At 35.1% G+C, this 20,737-nt stretch overlaps 1 protein-coding gene across 1 annotated transcript in view; it reads left to right on the top strand.

Annotated features, from left to right (window-relative positions):
* Positions 1-1,853: 1,853 nt before the first annotated feature.
* Positions 1,854-20,737, top strand: part of ZPBP (zona pellucida binding protein) — a 131,853-nt gene continuing 112,969 nt past the window's right edge. Inside the window, exons 1-3 of the mRNA XM_069084510.1 lie at positions 1,854-2,045; positions 10,054-10,140; positions 15,166-15,291. Coding sequence (XP_068940611.1) covers positions 1,880-2,045; positions 10,054-10,140; positions 15,166-15,291 — 379 coding nt within the window. The 5' untranslated portion in view covers positions 1,854-1,879. The remainder of the gene's footprint in view (positions 2,046-10,053; positions 10,141-15,165; positions 15,292-20,737) is intronic.

Here is a 20,737-nt window from a genome sequence, read left to right as displayed (position 1 = left end):
TCTCCGTCACTTAGCACAGTTTAGGAACACAGTAAAAAACCTAATAAATGCTTGTCCAGTAGTTTGTCCAGTAGATTGATGTAAGTAGTTCCCTACACATATGGATTGAAGTTCACATTTAGCCCACATAGGGGCAGCTAGGTGGCACAGCTTGGAGTCTTGAAGAGCTTAGTTCAAATCCTGCCTCAGTCACTTATTATCTGTGTGACCCTGGGCAAGTAACTTAACTACCCTCAGCCTCAGTTACTCCATCATCAAAACAGGAATAGTAAATAGCACTTACCTCACCAGCATTGTTGTGAGGATCAAATAATTTAACATAATTTTAAATAGCTACATAAATACTGGGTAATAGTATTTATAGATCTACAATACTATATAAAAGATATAAATTATGATATGACATGATGTGACATGACAAGATGACACAATATAATGTAACATATTATTAGTTATATAATTATACATTATGGCTATTATATATTAATAAAAGCTGTCACATTATTATATTATATGATAGAGCTATCATATTAATAAAAGCTATTATGTAATAATTATATTATATAGCCATTATATTAATAAAAGCTATTTTATAAGTTATGTAACTATATTATATAATTATTATATAAATTATGTAATAATTATATTATATAATTATTATATAAATCGTGTAATTATTATATTATAATATAATATAGCTATTATATATTAATGAAAGCTATTATATAAGAATTACATAATAAAAGATATCATCATTGTTTAGAATAATGCGTGACACCGAGTCACGCTTAATAATAGATGCTTAATAAATGTTTACTGATTATTATCTAGGTGGCTCAGTGGATAGAGTGCTGGGCCTACAACCAGGATTTGAGTTCAAATCTGAATTAAGACACAATAAATTCAGACCCTGGGCAAATCACTTAACCTGTTTACCTCAGTTTCCTCATCTGTAAAAATGAGCTGGAGAAGGAAATGACAAATCACTTCAGTATCTCTGCTAAGAAAACCCCAAAAAGGAGCTCCGAGGAAACACACACAACTGAAACGACTGAACAACAAAATTGATCACAAGTGTAGTTTCTGTTATATTGTATTCCCTCCCAGTAGAACAGCAACTTCGAGGCAAGACACTATTTTTTTTTTTCCTTTTGTGGGTGTGGTTCCTTGAAAAAAAGTTGTTGGGATGCTGGTTCAACTTGTGATTTCATTGGTTTAGGGAAAGCCCCTAATGAAGAAATTCGTTCTACCAGCGCAGGTCATCAGTTTCTCTGCAATTTTTAGTCTTTGAGGCTGCCTACAACACCAGTTCTCAAACTCTTTAGTCTCTGGACCCATTTACACTCTTAAAAATTATTAAGAACCCCCTGCCCCCAAGAATTTTTGTTTATAAAGCACCTCTTCTTTGATATTTATCTTATTAAAAATGAAGACATCTTAGTATTATTTTGCCCTTGTGAACACATGTGCCTTGCATAAGATAGTGAATACAGTTGAGGGAAGCTGCCCCCCTGGAGACACCCCCTGCCCCATGGGAACTGATGAACTCTCCAAGAGAAACCCTTGCTTTAGGGGGGACTGGGCAATCAAGTAACTGAAAGGTTCCAGAATCACAGTTGGAAGAAACTTCTTAAGTCGTCTAGTCTTGTCCCTAGTCTTACATCTTCTCCCTTCCTATCCCACGCATCTTTACTTATCTAAACTCTAAGAAGCCTCCACTCAGCGTCCCGTTCTCATTTCTGAGAAAACCCGCCCCCTCCACTCCCCTCCTATCACTGGTCCCATCGCTGGTCCAGCTCCCTCCCTCTTTCGCCCCGCCCCTGCGCTCTGTCCATTCCATTGGCGCAGGCGCAGACGAGCCGAGTTCATTTCGAGCTCCATGGCAACGATGTTCGACGTTCGAGGCCCAGTGCCAGTAAGAGGCGTCGTTGGGATGGAGGGCGCAGCCCGGGAAAGCCGCCTTCGTGGTTGTCGCCGCTCGCAGTACCTTTCTCCCCTTTCCATCCTCCTCTTGCTGTTCTTGCACCTCCAGGCGTCCCCATCAAGTAAGGCTCCTCAGGTTTGGCTCAGTGAGACAAGCCCCAGGGAGAAGGGAGTTGGAGAGGAGCAGGCAGACCAGGCAGGGATAAATCTAGCAAAGAAAGTGAGAGTAATATGGGGCGAGCCGGGACTCAAAGGGAAACGCCCCAGGGCCGTGGTGAATGGGACCTGTACTGTCCGAGTTCTTGAGAGGTAGAGCAGTGCAGTGGAATGTGCACTAGGTCTGGAGTGTCAGAGCTTTGGGGTTCGAATGCTCTCTAATCCCTATCTGTCTTGATTGCTCAGGGTTCAAGTTTTCTCATTTATATTGATTGACCTAGATGGCCTCTCAAGTTCTTTCTGGCTTAAAATTGTGATCCTGTGTATAATAAATTAACAAATGTCTGTCCTTTGTAAACCTTAAAGCACTGTGTATAATTGAGTTAATTATTTTTATACATTCTAGTAGTTTTTTTTTTTTTTTTAAGAAAATAACTTACCAATGACAATGGCCATTTTTTAGTGGAGGAAAATGAAGCTGATCTTTTAGTTTCTTTTGAAAGTTACTTAAACTCTCAGAGATCATCCCTTGTTAAATGAAGGAGTTAGATTATATTGACTGCTAAGGTCTCTTTCAGCTCTAAATCTATGATTTTATAGAATACAGTTTTCTTATGCGTGCTAAAAGTGTATGTTAAATATATTAATACTTAAGTGAAGGGGCAGTTATGAGGCAGTGGAGAGCGCTGGACTTGGAGTTAGGCAAATCTTTTTGAATCTTCCGTTAAACCTTTTCTAGCCTAGGCAAGTGACTCTGAGCTGTCTGTGCCTTAATTTCACCATTTGTAAAAGGAGAGGTTTGGATTTGACCTCCAAGTTCCCTTCCAGCTCTAAATCTGTGATCCCATGATGCTTTATAAACTACTCCAAAGCCAGAGTTCTGCATTTTAATGTGTTCTGTGTGTGTAACAGTCCAGTCATCTTATTGTTGTATTCACACAGTAGCGCAGCTGGATTTCACTTCTATTTCAGGGCATATGAGTTCAAGTACCGCCTTTCCAGTTGATTCTCACATCTATGTATCTAGCTATAATCATTCTCTTAAGTGCTAATCATGAATCAGCAGCTGCCTCCTGTTTATCTCCTACCAGATACAGGATAGGTGTCTCAAGCTGAATACTTACAAAATGTAACTCATTATTTCTTCTACCCTCAAAACCTGCCAAGCGTCCAAACTTCCCTGTTTCTGGTGAAAGTGCTAGCATCCTCCCAGGCACCCAGTTTTATAATCTTGGAGTCCTTTTTGTGTTTTTCCCCTTATTTTTATTACCTATATCTGATCATTTGCCAAGTCTTGTTAACATCTGTCAGCAACTTCTCTCACATCTGCCCTGTCTCTTCCTTTCTATTTACATGACCACCAACCCAGTACAGGCTCTCATCACCTTTCTCCTGCACTACTATAACATCCTCTTAATTGATTTGGCTGATTCTGGTCTCTCCTCTCCAAGCCATTTTCTACTTGATTTTCAGATAATCTTCAAAAAGTGATCATTGGTACTAACCTGTTAGGAAGATGACTTTCCCATTGCTTATTGGATAAAATACAGACTCGTTACCTTGACTTTGTAAGGTTCTCCATGGTCTTGTTCTTGCTCTATCCAGTTTTACTTTATACATTGCCCTTCACGAACAATACATTTTAGCCAAGCTTTACTACTAAACATTTCCCGATCTTGATAGTCCATCTACCATTTTGGGGTATTTGCACAAGCTTATTCAAACCATATCCTCTTTCCTCACATCTTCATTGCCCCCAGATCCTTGTTTTCCAAGCTCAACTAACCCCTGCTCTTCTAGTCGTAGTAGTAATCTCTCCCACAATTTCCTTTTACTATATTAATGTGTTTATATTTTGTGTACCCCAATAGAATGTAAACTCCTTGAGGGCAGAGACTTTTGTTTTTATCATTGTATTCTTAGTGTCTAGATAGAACATAGGAATATAGTAAAAGTTTAATGAATATTGGATTTGCTCCTGAATATAAATTTGAGCCATGAAGGTAGAAAAGATTAAGATTCTTATGTTTAAATTTGACTTTCTTTTTTTTTTTTGGTAGTTGATACATTTACAATTCAGTTCTTTAGTTAGATTTTTAAACTTTGCCCATACCTGCCCATATAGATATTTTGGTTTAATAAAATATGATGCTTCAACATTGTCACCTTGCTGTCAAAAAAAATTATTAATGATACTAGAGCTCCATCTATAGGTTTAAGGTGTACACAGCAGGAATTTTTTTAATTTTTAAAAATGTTTGTTTTGATGGCCTTGACTGTCATTGTAAACTCTTAAGCCTATGTCTTCATATTAGTTTAGAACTGTCCCTCTGATTTTTCTCTAGGATGGAAAATAACTTAGATAATTTAGAAATACTTATTAAATATTTCAATAAATGGTTGAAAGTTGATTAGCAAATTATAGGAAGTAGTTTACATTTAAAAGACTACTTTGCCCTTCATCTCAGAGGGTATCCTTTAACTGAGAAGTTTCCATCTATATTATCCTTTATTTTCTTGTTCTGTATTTAGGCAATTTTTAAAAATGAAAAACACTGTATGAACACATTACTAAGAAATTGTTGCAGAGTTTATTTAGAATGTAGAAACACTAGAGAGGTTGAGAAAAGTAGTCATCTTGTGGAAGTGTAGACTCAGGGTGGTTAGGCAGGAAAAATAAATGCATATAATGGGTGCTACCATATCTGTCGTGAATTAGAGGACAACAGAAATCCAGTAGTGGGTCTTCTACTGTTAATACTAGAACCATTGATCTTTCTTGACCCACAGAGAATCAGACTAGTTTTATTTACTTTCTTTCTTCCATCACCATGAACAGCATATACTTGAATGGACTCCTTCTGACTTCCTTATGCTGTAAATGCACCTCCATTAAACCAGTCACCCATATTCAAAACCTCTTTGTTGCTTTTGTTTCCCTTACCTTTTGCATCCAATCAGTCTTGTTGCTTCTGATTATCTCTTGAACCTGCCGGTTCTCACCACTAAATACAGATTCTCTGAACTTGATTGGCATGTACTTCATCACAGCAAACTAATTGGTTACCCTACCCCCCATGTCCATTCTTCACACTATTTTATAATTTTTATATTTTCCTTAGCACTTAGTACAGTGTGTTTGCATATCCATGAAGCATTTATTATACTCCTACTGTCTGCTGAGGGTCCTATATGTTAGGTGAAATAAAGAGTTAAAATATGGTCACAGTCCTCATGGTTTTTCAGGTCTTGTTAAGTAAATCCTTAGGAACAAACAATTATTGAAGTGTTTTTGCCAGTGGGCTCAATGCTGGGGAGTAGTTTTTATTAGAATTGCTCTGCCCTTATCCTCTCTGTAGAGTAGTTAGATAAATGAAGCTATACATAATATGCAAAAATCAATAAATAAGCAACACAGACTTCAGTATAATACAAATGGCAGCTGACATTCATGTAGCCATTTAAAGTTTACAATATGTTTAACATATTCTTACAGTTTATCCTGAAAATGATAGTAATAGTTTAGCATTTTCATAGCACTTTTAGCATTGTGAAGTCTTTATCTGTGTTATTTCATTTGATCCTCACAAGGATCCTGTGAGGCAGGTACTGTTATTATTCTTATTTTACAGATGAGGAAACTGAGGTAGAGAAGTTAAGCAAATTGCCTGAAATCACAGACATAGTAAGTGAGGGACGACTTAAACTCAGGTCTTAGACTCAAAATCTAGCAAAGTCAGTATTGCAAACATTATTCTTCTCATTGAGGAAACTGAACTTAAAAGGCCAACAAAAATGATAGCTGACATGTTGCACTTTAAGGTTTAGAAAGTGTTCTAAGTATATTATCTCACTTAATCTTCGCAATCCTATGAGATAGTTGCTATAGATCTTGTTTTCTCCATTTAGGAAACTGAGGCTTAGAGTAGATAAGTAGCTTTCCAAGATAGTGTCACATATATAGTGTCAAGGGAATAGTACTTGAACCCAAGCTAACGTGATTCTAGGCCTAGCCTTCCATCTGCTATATGACATTTATAAAAAGAACCATTTGGATTTAATTGAATGTATAGGGATGGTGGGCAAATCTCAGTTAGTGCTGCAAAGTGACTAATGAACATAGATTTTGGTTGGGCTGAGAAGATGTGGTGGGATGTAATTTATTTTTGGAGTAAAGCTAATAGACTATTGTAGGCATGGGAGACAGCTTTGCAAAGAATTGGATTCTGAAGAAGGAATAATGTGTAAATTCGACAGTGAAAGTGATTATGAATCAGGAGATGATTGCTGTTAGGCAGAATGAGAAAAGAACTAAGGCTGAAATTTGTGCCAGATGTTAATAGTATGGGCTTAATAAGCATTTATTAAATTCATTGTTGTTGCTGTTATTTTTAAGTGAATTATATTGCTGCCTTTGTTTTTATATCACACTTATTTATGGATCTCCCCTCCCCCATGTCTGTAATTGAACCCTCCCTTGTAACAAAGAACAGTTAAGCAAAATTAATCTCTTTGCCAAGAGGAGGGAGGTATGTTTCACTATATGTTGAATTTATATTCACATTGATCTCTTGGGTGTTAGGATGTTGCAGAAAAATTTTGAGAAGGTATTTGGTTGAATCTTTATGCTTTAGGGGTGTAATTTAATGTAGCCTTTTTGTATCTCAATCTGACCTTGCATTTTTAAGGTATGTAATTTCAGTTATTATGCTAGTAGTGAGATTTATGCAACTCAGTAAACATTTGATAAGAACCCACACTGTACAAAGTCCCATGCCAAGTGAATGGGGTTACAAAGACAAAAGAACCAGTCTCTTTCCTTATGGGAACTTTCATTCTGTGCCAGTGAGGGGAGGGCAGGGATTATTGTCCCTGTTGGGAAGTGAAAGGGTGAAAGGAAAGAGAAAACATTTCACTAGGAATATGTGAGGAAGAAGGAAACACTGCAGCTGGGAGGGAGAATGGTGGTGGAAGGTAGTACTAGAACTGAGCCTGGAAGGAAGAAGATAAGGTGTGTAAATAGGAGAAATCCCCACATTTCGGATTAGGCTTTTCAGTTGCAGGGTGGTGAGAGCTGTCATGTCTCCAGTTTGATTGTAACATAGCATGAGAGTGATGTGAAATGAGTAAGGCTGCACAAGGAAATTGGATTCTAGTTGTGCAGGACCTTGAATGACAATATGAGGAATTTGTATTTAATACTAAAGGAGCTAGGGGATCATTAAAGGATTTTGAGCAAGAGAGTGACATAGTCAACACTTGGCCTTAGTAAGATGATTTTGACAGTTCTATGGAGGTCAGATTGGGGAGGGGAGAGACCTGAACCAAGGGATACCATGTGGGACATCATTATAGTACAATGCATGTGATGATAAGGATCTTAGATCTAGGACTGTAGGATACCTCAGAAGATATCTGGTCCAGACTTGTCATTTTAAATTGAAACTGAGGAGGTTCTGACTTGTTCATTTCCTCACATAAATTAAGCATAAGAAGAGGAATTTGAACCAAGGCCCTCTGACTCCAGAGCTAATGCTATTTACACTATTCCTGAACCAGGATCGTGGCAGCAGAAATGAAGAGAAGGGGATTGATATGAGAAATGTTTTGGAAGTAGGGTTGATATGTTTCTACTGATTGGATGTTGTATGTGATGGAAGGATTATGAAATTTATAGAGACACAAAGATGATCAAGCTCTCACAACTTTTTTGGAGAAAATAACGACTTCAAGTTTTGGATATATTAATGTTCATTGGTTTATTTTGGCTATGAACTAGAATAATTAGGGAGTAGTCAAGAAGTGGCTTAGGCCTTAGACACTTCCTGGCTGTGTGACCTGGGGCAAGTAACTTAACCCTGTTTACCTCAGTTTCCTCATCTGTAAAGTGATCTGGAGAAAGCAAAGACAAACCACTCCAGTATCTTTGCTGGGAAAACCCCACACGGGGGTCCTGAAGAGTCCAACAGGACTGAAAACAACTGAATGATTAGAAATCTGTTAGGATTCTCTGGCAATGATGTCTTTCAGGCAGAGCACCCATAATTGATCTGAGTGGGGGATGATAAGGTCAGTGGACACTAAGTTTACATGATTGAGAAGGACTGAGGAGTCATTTTGTTTTATCCACACACATACTCATCCCTCTTATGCAAGGGCACACATTTGCAAAACAACTGGTTATGAAGATTGTAGAAGATAGAAAATTCATGAAATTATGCCAAATTTACTTCTCTTGCTGTCTTCTCTATCCCTAAACCCTAACCTGTTTGTAGGTAAACCTGATTCTCTGCCAAATGATATTTGGCATCAACTTTAGCTGATGTAGCACTTGTTGGGAGGAGTGGGAATGAAAAGGCTCTGAAACTCTCTGGTATCTAGGATCAGAGAAATGATTCCTTTTCATAGACTTAAAAAATACATATTGCTTTATCTTTGTAATCCCCAGTGCTTAGTATAATGCATTGCACATAGTAGACACTTAATAAATACTTGTTGATGGATTTTTTTAAACACCCCAACTGCAATTTTTTTCAAGTTATAATAGTCTGTATTTTTTAGATTTGATACACCTTTATTTTAAAATCTTCACTTTATTTTGGAAACTTCAGGGGGCAACTGGGTGGCACAGTTCATAGAGTGCTGGTCTTGGAGTCAGAAAAGACCCGAATTCAAATCCAGCCTTAGACATTTACTCACTGTGTGACGCTGGGCAAGTCATGTAACCTCATGTAATCATAAAGGTGATTAACCTTATCCTCAGTTTCCTCATTTGTAAAATGGAGGTAATAATAGGAACTTTCTCACAGGGCTGTTGTGAGAATTAAATAAAGCTACATGAAGTACTTTGCAGATCTTGAAGCACTAACTAAATACTAGCTATTATTTTTTTCTCTTTCTTGAGAAATTACCAACGTCTTTTGAAATAATTTGTGACAAGAGTTGGGCATTGCAGAACTTTAATTGAGACCACTGATTTAAATATTCTTTAAAAGTTACAGACACACTAAATTCTTGTTATCATACTTACCTATAAAAATTCTTTTCATAAGGCATTTCTGTGTGGGGAAAGAGAACAATTTAGAGGGAATTTAATTATTTAAATCCCTAAGGAACTTAAGTTTCCATCTAAGACATTACAGGATAACTAGCCAGTCTGATGTAGTAGAAAAGCCCCGGTTCGGGCAGCTAGGTGGTGCAGTGAATAGAGCGCTGGCCCTCGAGTCAGGAGGACCTGAGTTCAAATTCGGCCTCAGACACTTAATACTTACCAGTGGTGTGACCTTGGGCAAGTCACTTAACCCCAATTGCCCTGCCTTCCCCACTCCAAAAAGAAAAAAAAATGCCCCTGCATTTCAAATCGGGGAATCTGGTTTTGAATCCTTTTTATTACTTGTGTGAACATATGCAAGTCACTTAGATCTCAGGGTTGATTTTCTTATCACCTAAATGAGTGGTTAGAGTAAATGATGTCTAAGACTTCTTTTAGCTCTAAATCATCAGTTCTCTGTGAAACACAAGAGTAGTGTTATAGTAAGGCTAAGGCTGTGAATGTACATATTTCAAATTTGCTTTTTTCTTTTATATCAGTAGGAATAAAGTGTAGTCTGTGTCTTCTGGGGATATCTATATAATGCATCCCATGATAAATATTATTTTGAGCACACAAGCATGAATTTATTAAATTTAAATAAATAATTTGATAACAAATAATGTAGAGGGGCCTGAACTGATAGGACCATTTAATATTATTATGTATGTCCAGCACAGTCATTTGTTTTAATAAATGATCGTTGAAGGTCTGAACATTTGGTAATGTTTTCTTATAAAAAAAGCTATTAGTTCAGTGATAATAGGTTTACAATTCTCTTAGCAGTTTAATAACTGATGCTAATAATTTAGTGTAGACAACTTAACTTATCTTTTCTTTTATAACCTAAAGTACTGTTAATTTCTTTCAAATTTCTTTTATAGTTGGATATTTCTATCCCAAATGGTACTTAAGACAAGTCATTGAGGATGCAGACACAGTGAAATTAGTAGGATCAACAAACCTTCCAGGTATTCCTAAATTAAATAATAAACAATCAATGCTTCTGAGAAAGTAATATGCATACCTTCGATTAAAGTCCATTTTAGCCCCAGAAATTACAAGTCAGTGCTATGCCTGTTCATGTCCCCAGGATCATTTTTACCATGTGGTTCTGTCCATCCAAGTTCAACCTTGCATGTTGCACATACTTAAGGTTTTGTGAGTAAATGATATGTGAAGTATCTGGGCAATTAACCTTTCCTCAAAGTTAATTTAAACACTTAAAAATATATAAAGTATTATACCACTAGTGTCAAAGGCATACATTGTAGTTCTTGATGTAGTTTTAAAAATTAATTCTGTGCATAATCCAGATTTTGAATTCAGTCAATCCAAATTGATGTAGTTTTACTTTGAGATCCACAATATTTAAATGAGATTAGGAAAACCAGAGGGGGAAAAACTTGTTAATCTATTTATTTATTCTATTTTTGTTTGTTAAAGTAGGCTTCTTTTGAAACAGTGAAAGTTTAAATTTAACTTTTGGTACTTTGGTGGTCCTTCAAATTTTATTTTGTGTGGCATGCCAGGTTGATTTTAATTACTTGAGGAGGCTATTATTTTTGTTGTAATATTTTAATACCTTTTTCCTCTTTCTGCCTTCTCAAGTCTCATAATTCACTACTTTGCCTTTTTTCCCGATTCATGGTCCTCATTCCAACTTCTGGGTTTTCCAAGGTAACAATTCCCATTGTTCAGGACTTCACATTACTCCAATGACCTGAAGAAGGCATTTGTAACAGTAACAAATATATTCATTTGCATCCTAGAAGAAATTTAATATATTTTGCTTTTCAATTTACAATTTGTAACATTATGGAATATGAATTTTAGTTTGTTAATCTTGCAGCTGTTCTTGGTGATTATCATATAGCCCATTTAATTTAGTTATAAAATGGAAACATTGTTAAATACTGTAATTTGCTTTCTATTAAATTTTATACAGTGAGGACTTAAGCTGTATGAAAATAAGTAACAATTATATTGCAGAAGTAGGTCTGTATAGAAGTGTCAGACTCAAGGGTCGTAAAACTCACATAGCTGGAACCAGGTTAAAAATGTAATTTGGAAATGTTTAACAAAACAAATTAAATTATAATACATCATAGATAATGTTAATTTGTGATTATCTATTATGGGGCTCAGCTGTTTCTATTTGGGTTTGACTAAAATCATTAGACAGTATTTCTCTAGAGATGTAGTAATCTTGTTGTTTCTTACAGTTGCATATGTAATTTTTGTGGAATTGGTACAACTCTGGATTCCTAAAACAAAACCATAGTTGATTGTTTTTAAAATAAATTTTTATTGATATCTCAAAAAATTTTAAATTTTATTACAACACCAAAGCTTTTTCCAGTATCCTTTCTCCTCTTCCCTCCCAGAGAGCCATTCCATGTAAGTTGAAAGTTTTTAAGGCAGTCATCTATGAGCTTTCTGGTATCTTCAACTCAACCATCACATATTCTATTACTGTTTGATTGTTTTTTTTATAAATAAAGCAATAAGAAGACGGTTTGTATAGGATTGAGGGGGAAGGAGCACTAATGTCCCATTCAATTTTCTCACTTATCGTGGTCAAAACTTTTGGTTATACTTCATCTTCCCCCGTATTTTTATTGCTTCTGTGAATGAAGATGAAAAAAGATTTGTTAAAATTTGTTTATGTTTGAGGGGAAGAAGCAGAATGAGCTCATGTACACATAGTCCACATAGTCAAACCCAGGATAAATTGGGAGATAGAGAGAAAATGCCATCAAGTCTCTAGACTCTGACAAACTCCTTTCTTGGCTTCTGAAAGAAAGGGTGAATGTAATTGTTGAGCCACTGACAGATCTTAGGAAGATTTTGGAGAATATGAGAGGTCATAAAAGACTAGATGGCAGATATCTTCATTTGTTTTTTAAAAAAGAAAATATAGTAAAGTCTGTAAGTAATAGGCCAATAAATTGGACTTTTATTCCGTTTTGTAATCTCTTTTTTAAAGCAATGATTATTAAGTATCTACATGGCTAACGTTGATTACAGAGGGTCAGTGTAATCTGACTAAAGATATTCATGATGGGCTAACATTTTCCTTCTTTCTTTTTCTTCCTTCTTTTGAATGATGGGGGATTAGTAGCAGTAGTTTATTTATATTTTAACCAAATCTTTGACAAAGCCTCTCTTGCTATCGTTGTTGGAAAGTTGGTGAGCTATGATGTATTATGAGAGTTAGGGTATCTAAAACCATATAGGTAGTAGTCTAGCTATTCTCTTCCCAAGACAGATAATCTCTGGAATATTTGGTTCAGTTCTGGGACCACATTTTGGGGAGAGTGATGAGCTAGAGGGTGATCAGAGGAGAACAGATAGTATTTGAAGAGTCTTAAAATCATGCCATATGAGGACTGGTTAAAGGAGCTATAGATGTTTAATCTGGAGAGTTGTGTGTTTTGTTGTGTCTTGTGGGGTGGGGCAGAGGTGGTTTGTACATATTTTAAGAGTTGTAATTTCCAAGATCGTGGGTAGAGTATTTAGTGGTAGAGTGCTGGTCCTGGATTCAGGAAGACTAATCTTGAGGTCAAATCTGGCCTCAGACACTTACTTGCTCGTGACTTTGTGGGCAAGTCACTTAAACCTGTTTGCCTCTCTTCCTCATCTGTAAAATGATCTGGAGAAGAAAATGGCAAACCATTCTAATATCTTTGTGAAACGCATGTGTGCGCATACACAAACACACACACAAACCCATGAAGACTCAGATATGACTGAAATGAGTGAACAACAACAATTTTGAAGAAACATTAGACTTAATCTCAGAGGACTGAACTAGGAGCATAGGTGGAAGTTTTATATCACAGAATTGGGCTCATTATAAATGAAAACTTTTTAATAAATAGTGCTGTCCCATATTGGAAGGACAATAGGAGGCGCAGGTTTCTTCTTCCTTGAGGTTTTTAAGCAAAGTGTGATTGACCGCTTGTTGGGTATTTTGTAGAGTGTGTTCTTATCTTGATAAGGGTTGGACTAGATGGAATCAGAAGTCCCTTCTCTTTTTGTGTTACTCTGAAGAAACCTTAGAGATCATCTTGTCCAACCTCCTTATTTTTATAGATGATAAAACTGAAGCTTAAGAGGGCTTGTGTGACTTGCTACAAGCCACATAGCTTGGAATCTCTTTATTTTTATAGTTTCTTTTGAAGCTTTATTTTAAACTCTAGCAAAATGTGTGTGTGTGTACATAAGATATTAATTTATATGTGACTTAATTTCTTTAATTAAATTGAGTGTATACCTCATAAATATTCAACACTAGATATGTTATGAATATATGCATATTTGTTGGGGGTGGAGAATCTAAAGTTTAGACTTCAGCCCTCTGTTGTTTTTTTTTCACGTTGACCCATTTTGTTTCTCTAGTTGTCTGGTCTTGACACTTCACTATTGAGGCCAGAAGTTCATAGGAGTTGTCATGTATGATATTTGTGTTCTTGCTGATGTGTTACATATGGGTTTGTGTGTGTATGTGTATGTATATGTATGCATGCAAAGCCACTTCATCCATAGGGTAGTCAGCATCTAGATGAAAAGCTGCTGGCATCTTATACTGATTTTTTTTCTTGGAGACTCAAGGAAATGATTATGATTCTTAACATTAAGTTGTTTTGCTGATACATGGAATCTGCAGTTAGAACAAAGACTTGACATACTGTTTTTAAAATGTTGCTTGACTGTTTGGATTGAGTGGTAAAGAAAAGTCATATTGTGAAAATGCTTAAAAATGGGTCGATATACATCCCATAGAGGAAAACAGTAGACCTGAAACTTTCTGAGGAGGCACCCCAAAGATAAGTTTAATCAAATCATGTTATGTGGGAGGCCATGTTGTATGAGGGAAAGAGAACTGGCCTGGGAAATAGAAGTTAGTGAGTCATTCAACACTTAAGCACTGGGGATATGAATAAAGGTAAAAACCTTGTTCTTTTCCTAAAAGTTCACATTATCAGGAGGGAAGTTTATATATAAATACTACGTACATATAAAATATATTTATCTGCTACTTATTACCCTACCTTTATATGATTTTGGGTAAACAATTTAAATTCTTTGAATCTTACTTTTCCCATTTGCAAAAATGAGAATATTAGATAAACAATTTCTAATACTCCTCTTGTTCACAATTTGAATATGGAGGGAGGAGTAATATATTTCCTCTGTTCTAGAACATTGTTACCTGATTAACCTTAGGCAGGTCATTCAGCTTCTCTGAGTCTTGGTTTTGCATCTGCAAAATGAGAAAGCTAGCCTTCAGGATGATATGATCTCTGAGGGCCTAACTGGCTCTCAATCTATGATCCAGTCTTCCTCTGAATAGGAAAATCAGCTGTGATCCTTAAAAATGACAAGATGATTTCTAAATTCTCTTCAGCTCATGAAGAATCCAGTTATATGAGTTAGAAATAATCCTTTTGAAAATCAAGTAAGCAAAGTACCTTCGTGCATATGTAACTATTTGGTTATATGTTATCCCTGCAAATTGATTTCTAATTTTATATAGGAAGTTTATTTACTCTTCAGTTTAGGAATTCCTTCAATTTATAAACTATCTTTACAAAAGGAACAATAGACAGGACAAAGTTCAGGCAGGAGTATTTTAATCTGTGTTATAATTTCTGATTAAAGAATTCTCTTTTAAGAAGAATCTACATGATGGTAGGGAAGTAAAAGTATTGTTGAATTATAAAGAAATTTATTAGAGACATTGAAGGAAATTAATGGAAAAGGAAGGAAAAACATTTCTATTATTTTAAATTACTTTCTAGATTCATAAGGCAAAGCTAAAAATATTTTTCTTCTAGAAGTAATACTATATTATAGAATTAGAGTAACTATAAAAGAACACAACACAATCCTGACATCTTTGTTTTTATGGGGGAAATTTTATAATGCTAATATAGTATGTAAAAATCATTATAGAAATATAATTCACAATTTTTAATATTATATTTCAGTCAGAATTTATGTCATGTTGCATCACAACAGTCCTCATATACTATGTGTAACCAAAAGGCTGCGCAATGCAGAGTTGATAGACCCAGTATTCCACTGGCATGCACCAATTGGTAATGCTCTTCCAGGTAAGACTTTGTAATTTTTATTATAATTACTGAGAGACATATTTAATGTACTCAGTAGGGAAGGTTATGGTAATTGCCTCATAAGTGAATTTATCCCTTCACTTAATGTTTTCCTTTAATATTTAGATGAGGTTTTTTAGTTTATAGTCTAAGGTTGTAGTAACTATTTCCTAGGGAGGATAAATTTAAAGTAAGGAAATGCAGACACAGCACAGACCATTGAGCTGTTTGAGGGAGTTCTATAACCTCTAAATATTACAAAGGAAATTCCATACTGTTTGAAATATGCAACTTGCTTGTCTAGCTTAGATTATTTTGTTACCTCTTTAATTATTTGTATATATTTTGAGAAACATATTTGTTCTTTGGTGTCTAAGGGAGATGTAAATATGTACTTAGAGATATGTAGTCATAAATAGAGAGCTTTATTTTACTTGACTAGGCACACCCAGTAAGACTATTGGAGAATCAGTTCATAATAGCTTTTACAAATTGTTCTAAAATATTTTGCCAAATAAGATTTTTGACATAACATACTATTATATTTGTTTCAGTTTTTATTTTTATTAGTCACTGAATTACTATTCAGTATAATACATAGCATTTCTAAGTATTAAAAATTATGCTTTTAAGTATTCTCTACCCTTTGGTTTCACGTTAATCGTATATTAATGCCTGTAGTTATTTTGATTTAGCAGCTCTCCTCTGTTCCATATGTCATACTTTTTTTTATGTCTTCAATCTTTATTTCTGTGCTGACTCCTTTCCTTCTGCTTATAAACATACTCAAGTCTTCTATGTTCAAAAATCCTTCCTTTGATTTTACTGCTCTTTCAAATTGTCATCCTTTTTTCCTTCACTATCAAATTCTAGAAGGAATCATTTATACTTGCTACCTCAACTAAATCACCTACTCATGCCTCAGTTTCTTCCAGTTTAATCTTACTTCTATACCTATAATTTTATTGAAGATTTTTTTTAATCAGCAGGATGGCTGATAATGTCTTTATTTCCAAGGCTTATGACTTTTTTTCAGTTCCTCTTCCTACTTGGTATCCAGTATTTAATACTGCTGGATTACCTCCTCCTTGATACTCTCCCTTCTTTTGACTTCCAGATTAGTTCATTTTCTTTTACTGCGTCATCATCTTCCTCATAGACATTAAATATGGCTGACTGCCGAGAATCTGTTTCTTATGTTCTTCTCAGTCTTGGTTTTTCACCCTCTTCTCTTTGAAGTCAGGTATTTTTTTTGTGCCTCACTTCTAAGTCAGAACTTAGCACGGTCCCTACTCTATAGTAAGCACTTAATAGATGCTTATTCTATTTTTCTGATTCCTCAGGCACTTCAGTTATCAAAATGATGCCAAGTATACATCTTTTCTTTTGATATTTGCCTAACATACTAATTCTTTAATTCATAATGTATATTGGATATTTTCACCTGGTTGTCCTATTGACATCTAACACTCAATTTATTCAGAACCAAAGTGATCATCTTTTCTCCACACTTTGACATTCTTCCTAACCTTTCTATTTCTGTGGATGCTACTGTTGTCTTCCATTGTTCAAAATCTCTGTGCAAAACCTTGCCTTCAGCTTTGACCTTTTCCCTCTCATACTAGATCATTTCAGTTAAGTACTATATAGATTCTACCACCTCAGCATCTCTTAAATTTTCCCTTCTGATTCCCCCTTCAATCACCTCAGTTAAGGCCTTTATCGTCCTTTGACTATGTTCTCTTATAATAGCCTTCTAACTGTTCTTCCTCCAGTCTTTTCCCTCTTCGATATATCATTTACTTCTCCTAGTCTTCCTAATATAAGCAACACTGTTTGCATTGTTCTTCAATTTAAAAACTTTCAGTGCCTCATTTTTCACTGATTTAATAATGTATAACTCCTTATCTTTGTATTTCCACAATTCTGGCTCCAACTTGTTTCTGACTTTCTCTCATATTCCTTCTTATCACAGTCTGTACTACAGCCAAATAATATATCACCATATCCCTTTCACTTCTGCCCTTTGTTCACACAATCCTCAAAGCCTTGAACAGACTTCCCTTCTTCCTTTTAAATCCTTTACCTTCTTCAGGATCCAACTCATACAATACCTCCTTCATGAAGATTTTTAAAATTATTCTCAGTTGAATACATCACTACTTTCTCATATTTCTTGTTGCAGTCTATTAAGACTCTATCATTCTCAAGGAACATATTCTGCTTTCTATTAGGTGTGTTTTTTTGTTGTGGTTAATGTCTTATTTTTCCCCCCTTACCTTTTCCCACCATTCATCAATATTTCCTGAGGGAAAGAGTTATGTCTTATTTCATCTTTGTATGAGAAGCACCTATTAGAGTACTTTGCATATGACAGATACTATTTAAATGTTTGTTGAATTGCCTGGAAACAATACATTTATTTGCTGTTTACACACAAAGAATGGATTTGAGTCTGGCCTAGATAATAGGGTACATTTTACCAATCTAAATGAATAAATATAAAACTATCATTTGCAAAAGAGTGTTTCTATAGTCATTCATATTTGTGTTTCACAAATGTGTTTTTCTATTCTTTCCCATTCACTGTTGTAATTCTCAAAATGTTTTTTGCTTTTGCTTCTCATTTGGTAAAAAAATATATATTTTTTACCATTTAATTTAAAGAAATCCAAGTTAACATAGCTGTTTTTATGTTCAGGCCTGCCACAAATCCAGATTGATGCATTGTGCTCCTACTGACCTGTTGGAAGAAGCATCCAATCACCATCTCATTTCCTCTGGGAAGAGGTTTTTTTATTGCTCTATTCACCATTTTTTTCCTTACCCTGTTGGCATTGTGCGATTATGCCTAAGGATAAACATTTCTACTTCCCTGTACGTTTATCTTATTATCTTTAATGAAAGAAAAGAAGAGAGAAAAGCAGCATATGTAAATGTGTGCTAAAATCACAGCAAACATTTGTTTTTAGAAATAAAAACAGTCTAGTTCACATTTTTATCTAACTACAGAAACTCCTAATCCTGTACACTAGAGTTGGCATTCTTATATTCACTATAAAATATCACAGAAGAGTGTACCATACCAGATCAGACCGTTGTTAGTTATATCCATTCTTTCAAGAAGTACTTGACTACTTGCAATCTACTAATGTCTTTGAAAAATACAAAGCTGTAAGACTTGACTTTTCCCTCAAGAGCCCATAGTGGCTTCTCTAGCATTGATGATCTTATAGCCTTACTACTAATTAGATACTTATCACATTCTAATGGGTACTCACCTCATTCTTCCTACTATTTTGGAAGCTGCCTGAGGTTAGGGACTATATCTTACTTCTCTTTGTATGTTTTTGCCCCTAGACAAATACTGTCTACAGTACTATACATTGTTCTTACTGTATAGTTAAATATTTTTTGAATGAATGAAACCACTGTGTTTTTTTTCTAGGAAAGACCCCTATCTCTATAAAAGCATCATAGAATTCTCTTATTTTTACATTGCTATATGTGCAGCAGTATACAGGAAAAAAAGTTTGTTCCTATTATTGACTTATTCTATAGGAAAGATTTTTCATCTTTGGCACTAAACAGTTTTCTTCCTGTTAGAATATTCAGTGGTAGCTGATTACTTCTAGTTTTTAAAGTTATTTCCACCTCAAAAAGTAGTTTGGAACTATAATCAGACAGATAGCTACCCACAAATGAACATAAAACTTAACTGTGAAAAGCACACCCTCTTCCAGATTCAGGGGATTCTTGTCTTCCTCTCTCAGAAACACAAAAATACGTAAAAGGAAATCAATATTTAAAAATATCCAATTGTTAAAACTCAAGGGTACCTCTCCTGCATGAAATTACAATGAAAGAAGATAATTCACATTGCTGTTACTTTTATAAGAATGTGTTTTATTAAAATTAAAGATTCTTATCATATCCCTATGGAAGGAAATCCAAGTATTTGAAAGAAATGCAGTAAAATTGGGTTCTCGGTGGAATAAATCTTTTACCTTTCTTGTTGAGGCTTCTGTCAGGTTTCTGCACTAGTCTATTTGAAATTTAATCTTTTATTTTCTCTTGTTATCTTTACTTGATGATAAGAATAGTAACTAATATTCACATAGATTATATGCATAGTGTTTGGAAAGTTCTTTATATTCACTAATTTGACACTTATAACGACTCTGAAAGGTAGCTATTGCAGGTCTCCATTTTGTAGATGAGGAAATTGAGGCTTAGAGACCATGATCATACAACTTGTAGGTGTCAGAAGTGGGATTGAAATTCCATCTTCTTGACCTCCAAGTCTATCACTCTTTCAACTATGCCACATTGTCAGAAAGGTAGTTTTATTAGATATTTATGATTGAGCACTGGCCATGGAATCAGGAGACTCTGGGTTTGGATCTGGCCTCAGACACTTAACACAAAAACTAACCATGTGACCTTGGGCAAGTCACTGAACCCCAATTGCCCTCCAAAAAGCAAAAAAAAATTAACAACAACAAAAAAAAGCTTTAAAGTCAATGAATCTAAGTTCCTTATTGGGGTGTCCAGGTGGCGCAGTGAGAAAGAGTGCCAGCCCCAGCGTTTGGAGACCCAGGATCAGTTCTGGCCTCAGATACTTGGCACCCACACAAAATAACTGGCCATGTTACCTTGAGCAAGTTACTTAACCCCAATTGCTTTTAAAAAGAAAAGTATTTATGACTGGATATTCTTGACAAAATACGTTATCAGCCACTACAGTTGTGTGCAATTAAAGAATTGTGATTGCTAGTTTTATAAATAAGCATCTGTCATACTTAAGATCTCCTTTACTTCTTATAACAAAGTTTTTTTCTGTTCTATTTAGTAGTTGAGGACAATGATTTCTTTGATTTTAAAACTATTTAGATTATAGACATAAACTTTCTCCATTACCTTACAGTGGTGTGAATAATTATTGCAACTGTAAAAAAAAAACACTTGAAAAGGATTTATTAATCTAGATTTCTTTTATTCATCAAGCATTTTTGAGTTCCTCCATAAAAAATAGTGTAACACTGTGCTAAGTCCTTTGGGAGACATAAAAAAGGGAACTTGAATTTAACAATATACTTGAGGGGGAAAGAACATAATGAAACCATTAGAAAACAGTTGTGGAAAACAGCAAATGTTAAGTGAACATGGGTTAAAGGAATTAATATTGGAAGAAAGAGTTAAAGATTTCTTGGAGAGACTTCACTTTTGAACTGACTTATATAGAGAGTTTGGGTTAAGGATTAGTAGAGAAATTGGAGAAAGTCATGAGGTATAAAAACGGTAGTATGAGCCCAAGTAAGGATTAGAAAGTTTGTGTGATTTGTGCAGTAAAATATAAGGTTATAAAAGTAGTGGGGGGAAATTAGCATCATTGTGAATGTTATTCTAAGGTGGTTGTGTTACATGATGTAGTATGACTTGTGCC

Source organism: Petaurus breviceps, unplaced genomic scaffold (genome assembly GCF_028583685.1).
Source record: "Petaurus breviceps papuanus isolate PSGF00001 unplaced genomic scaffold, PetGlider_PUasm1.0 174, whole genome shotgun sequence".
NCBI classification, from domain to species: Eukaryota; Metazoa; Chordata; class Mammalia; order Diprotodontia; family Petauridae; genus Petaurus; species Petaurus breviceps.
The sequence above is the reverse complement of the archived record's forward strand: the minus strand, read 5'-3'. Positions and strand labels throughout refer to the sequence as shown.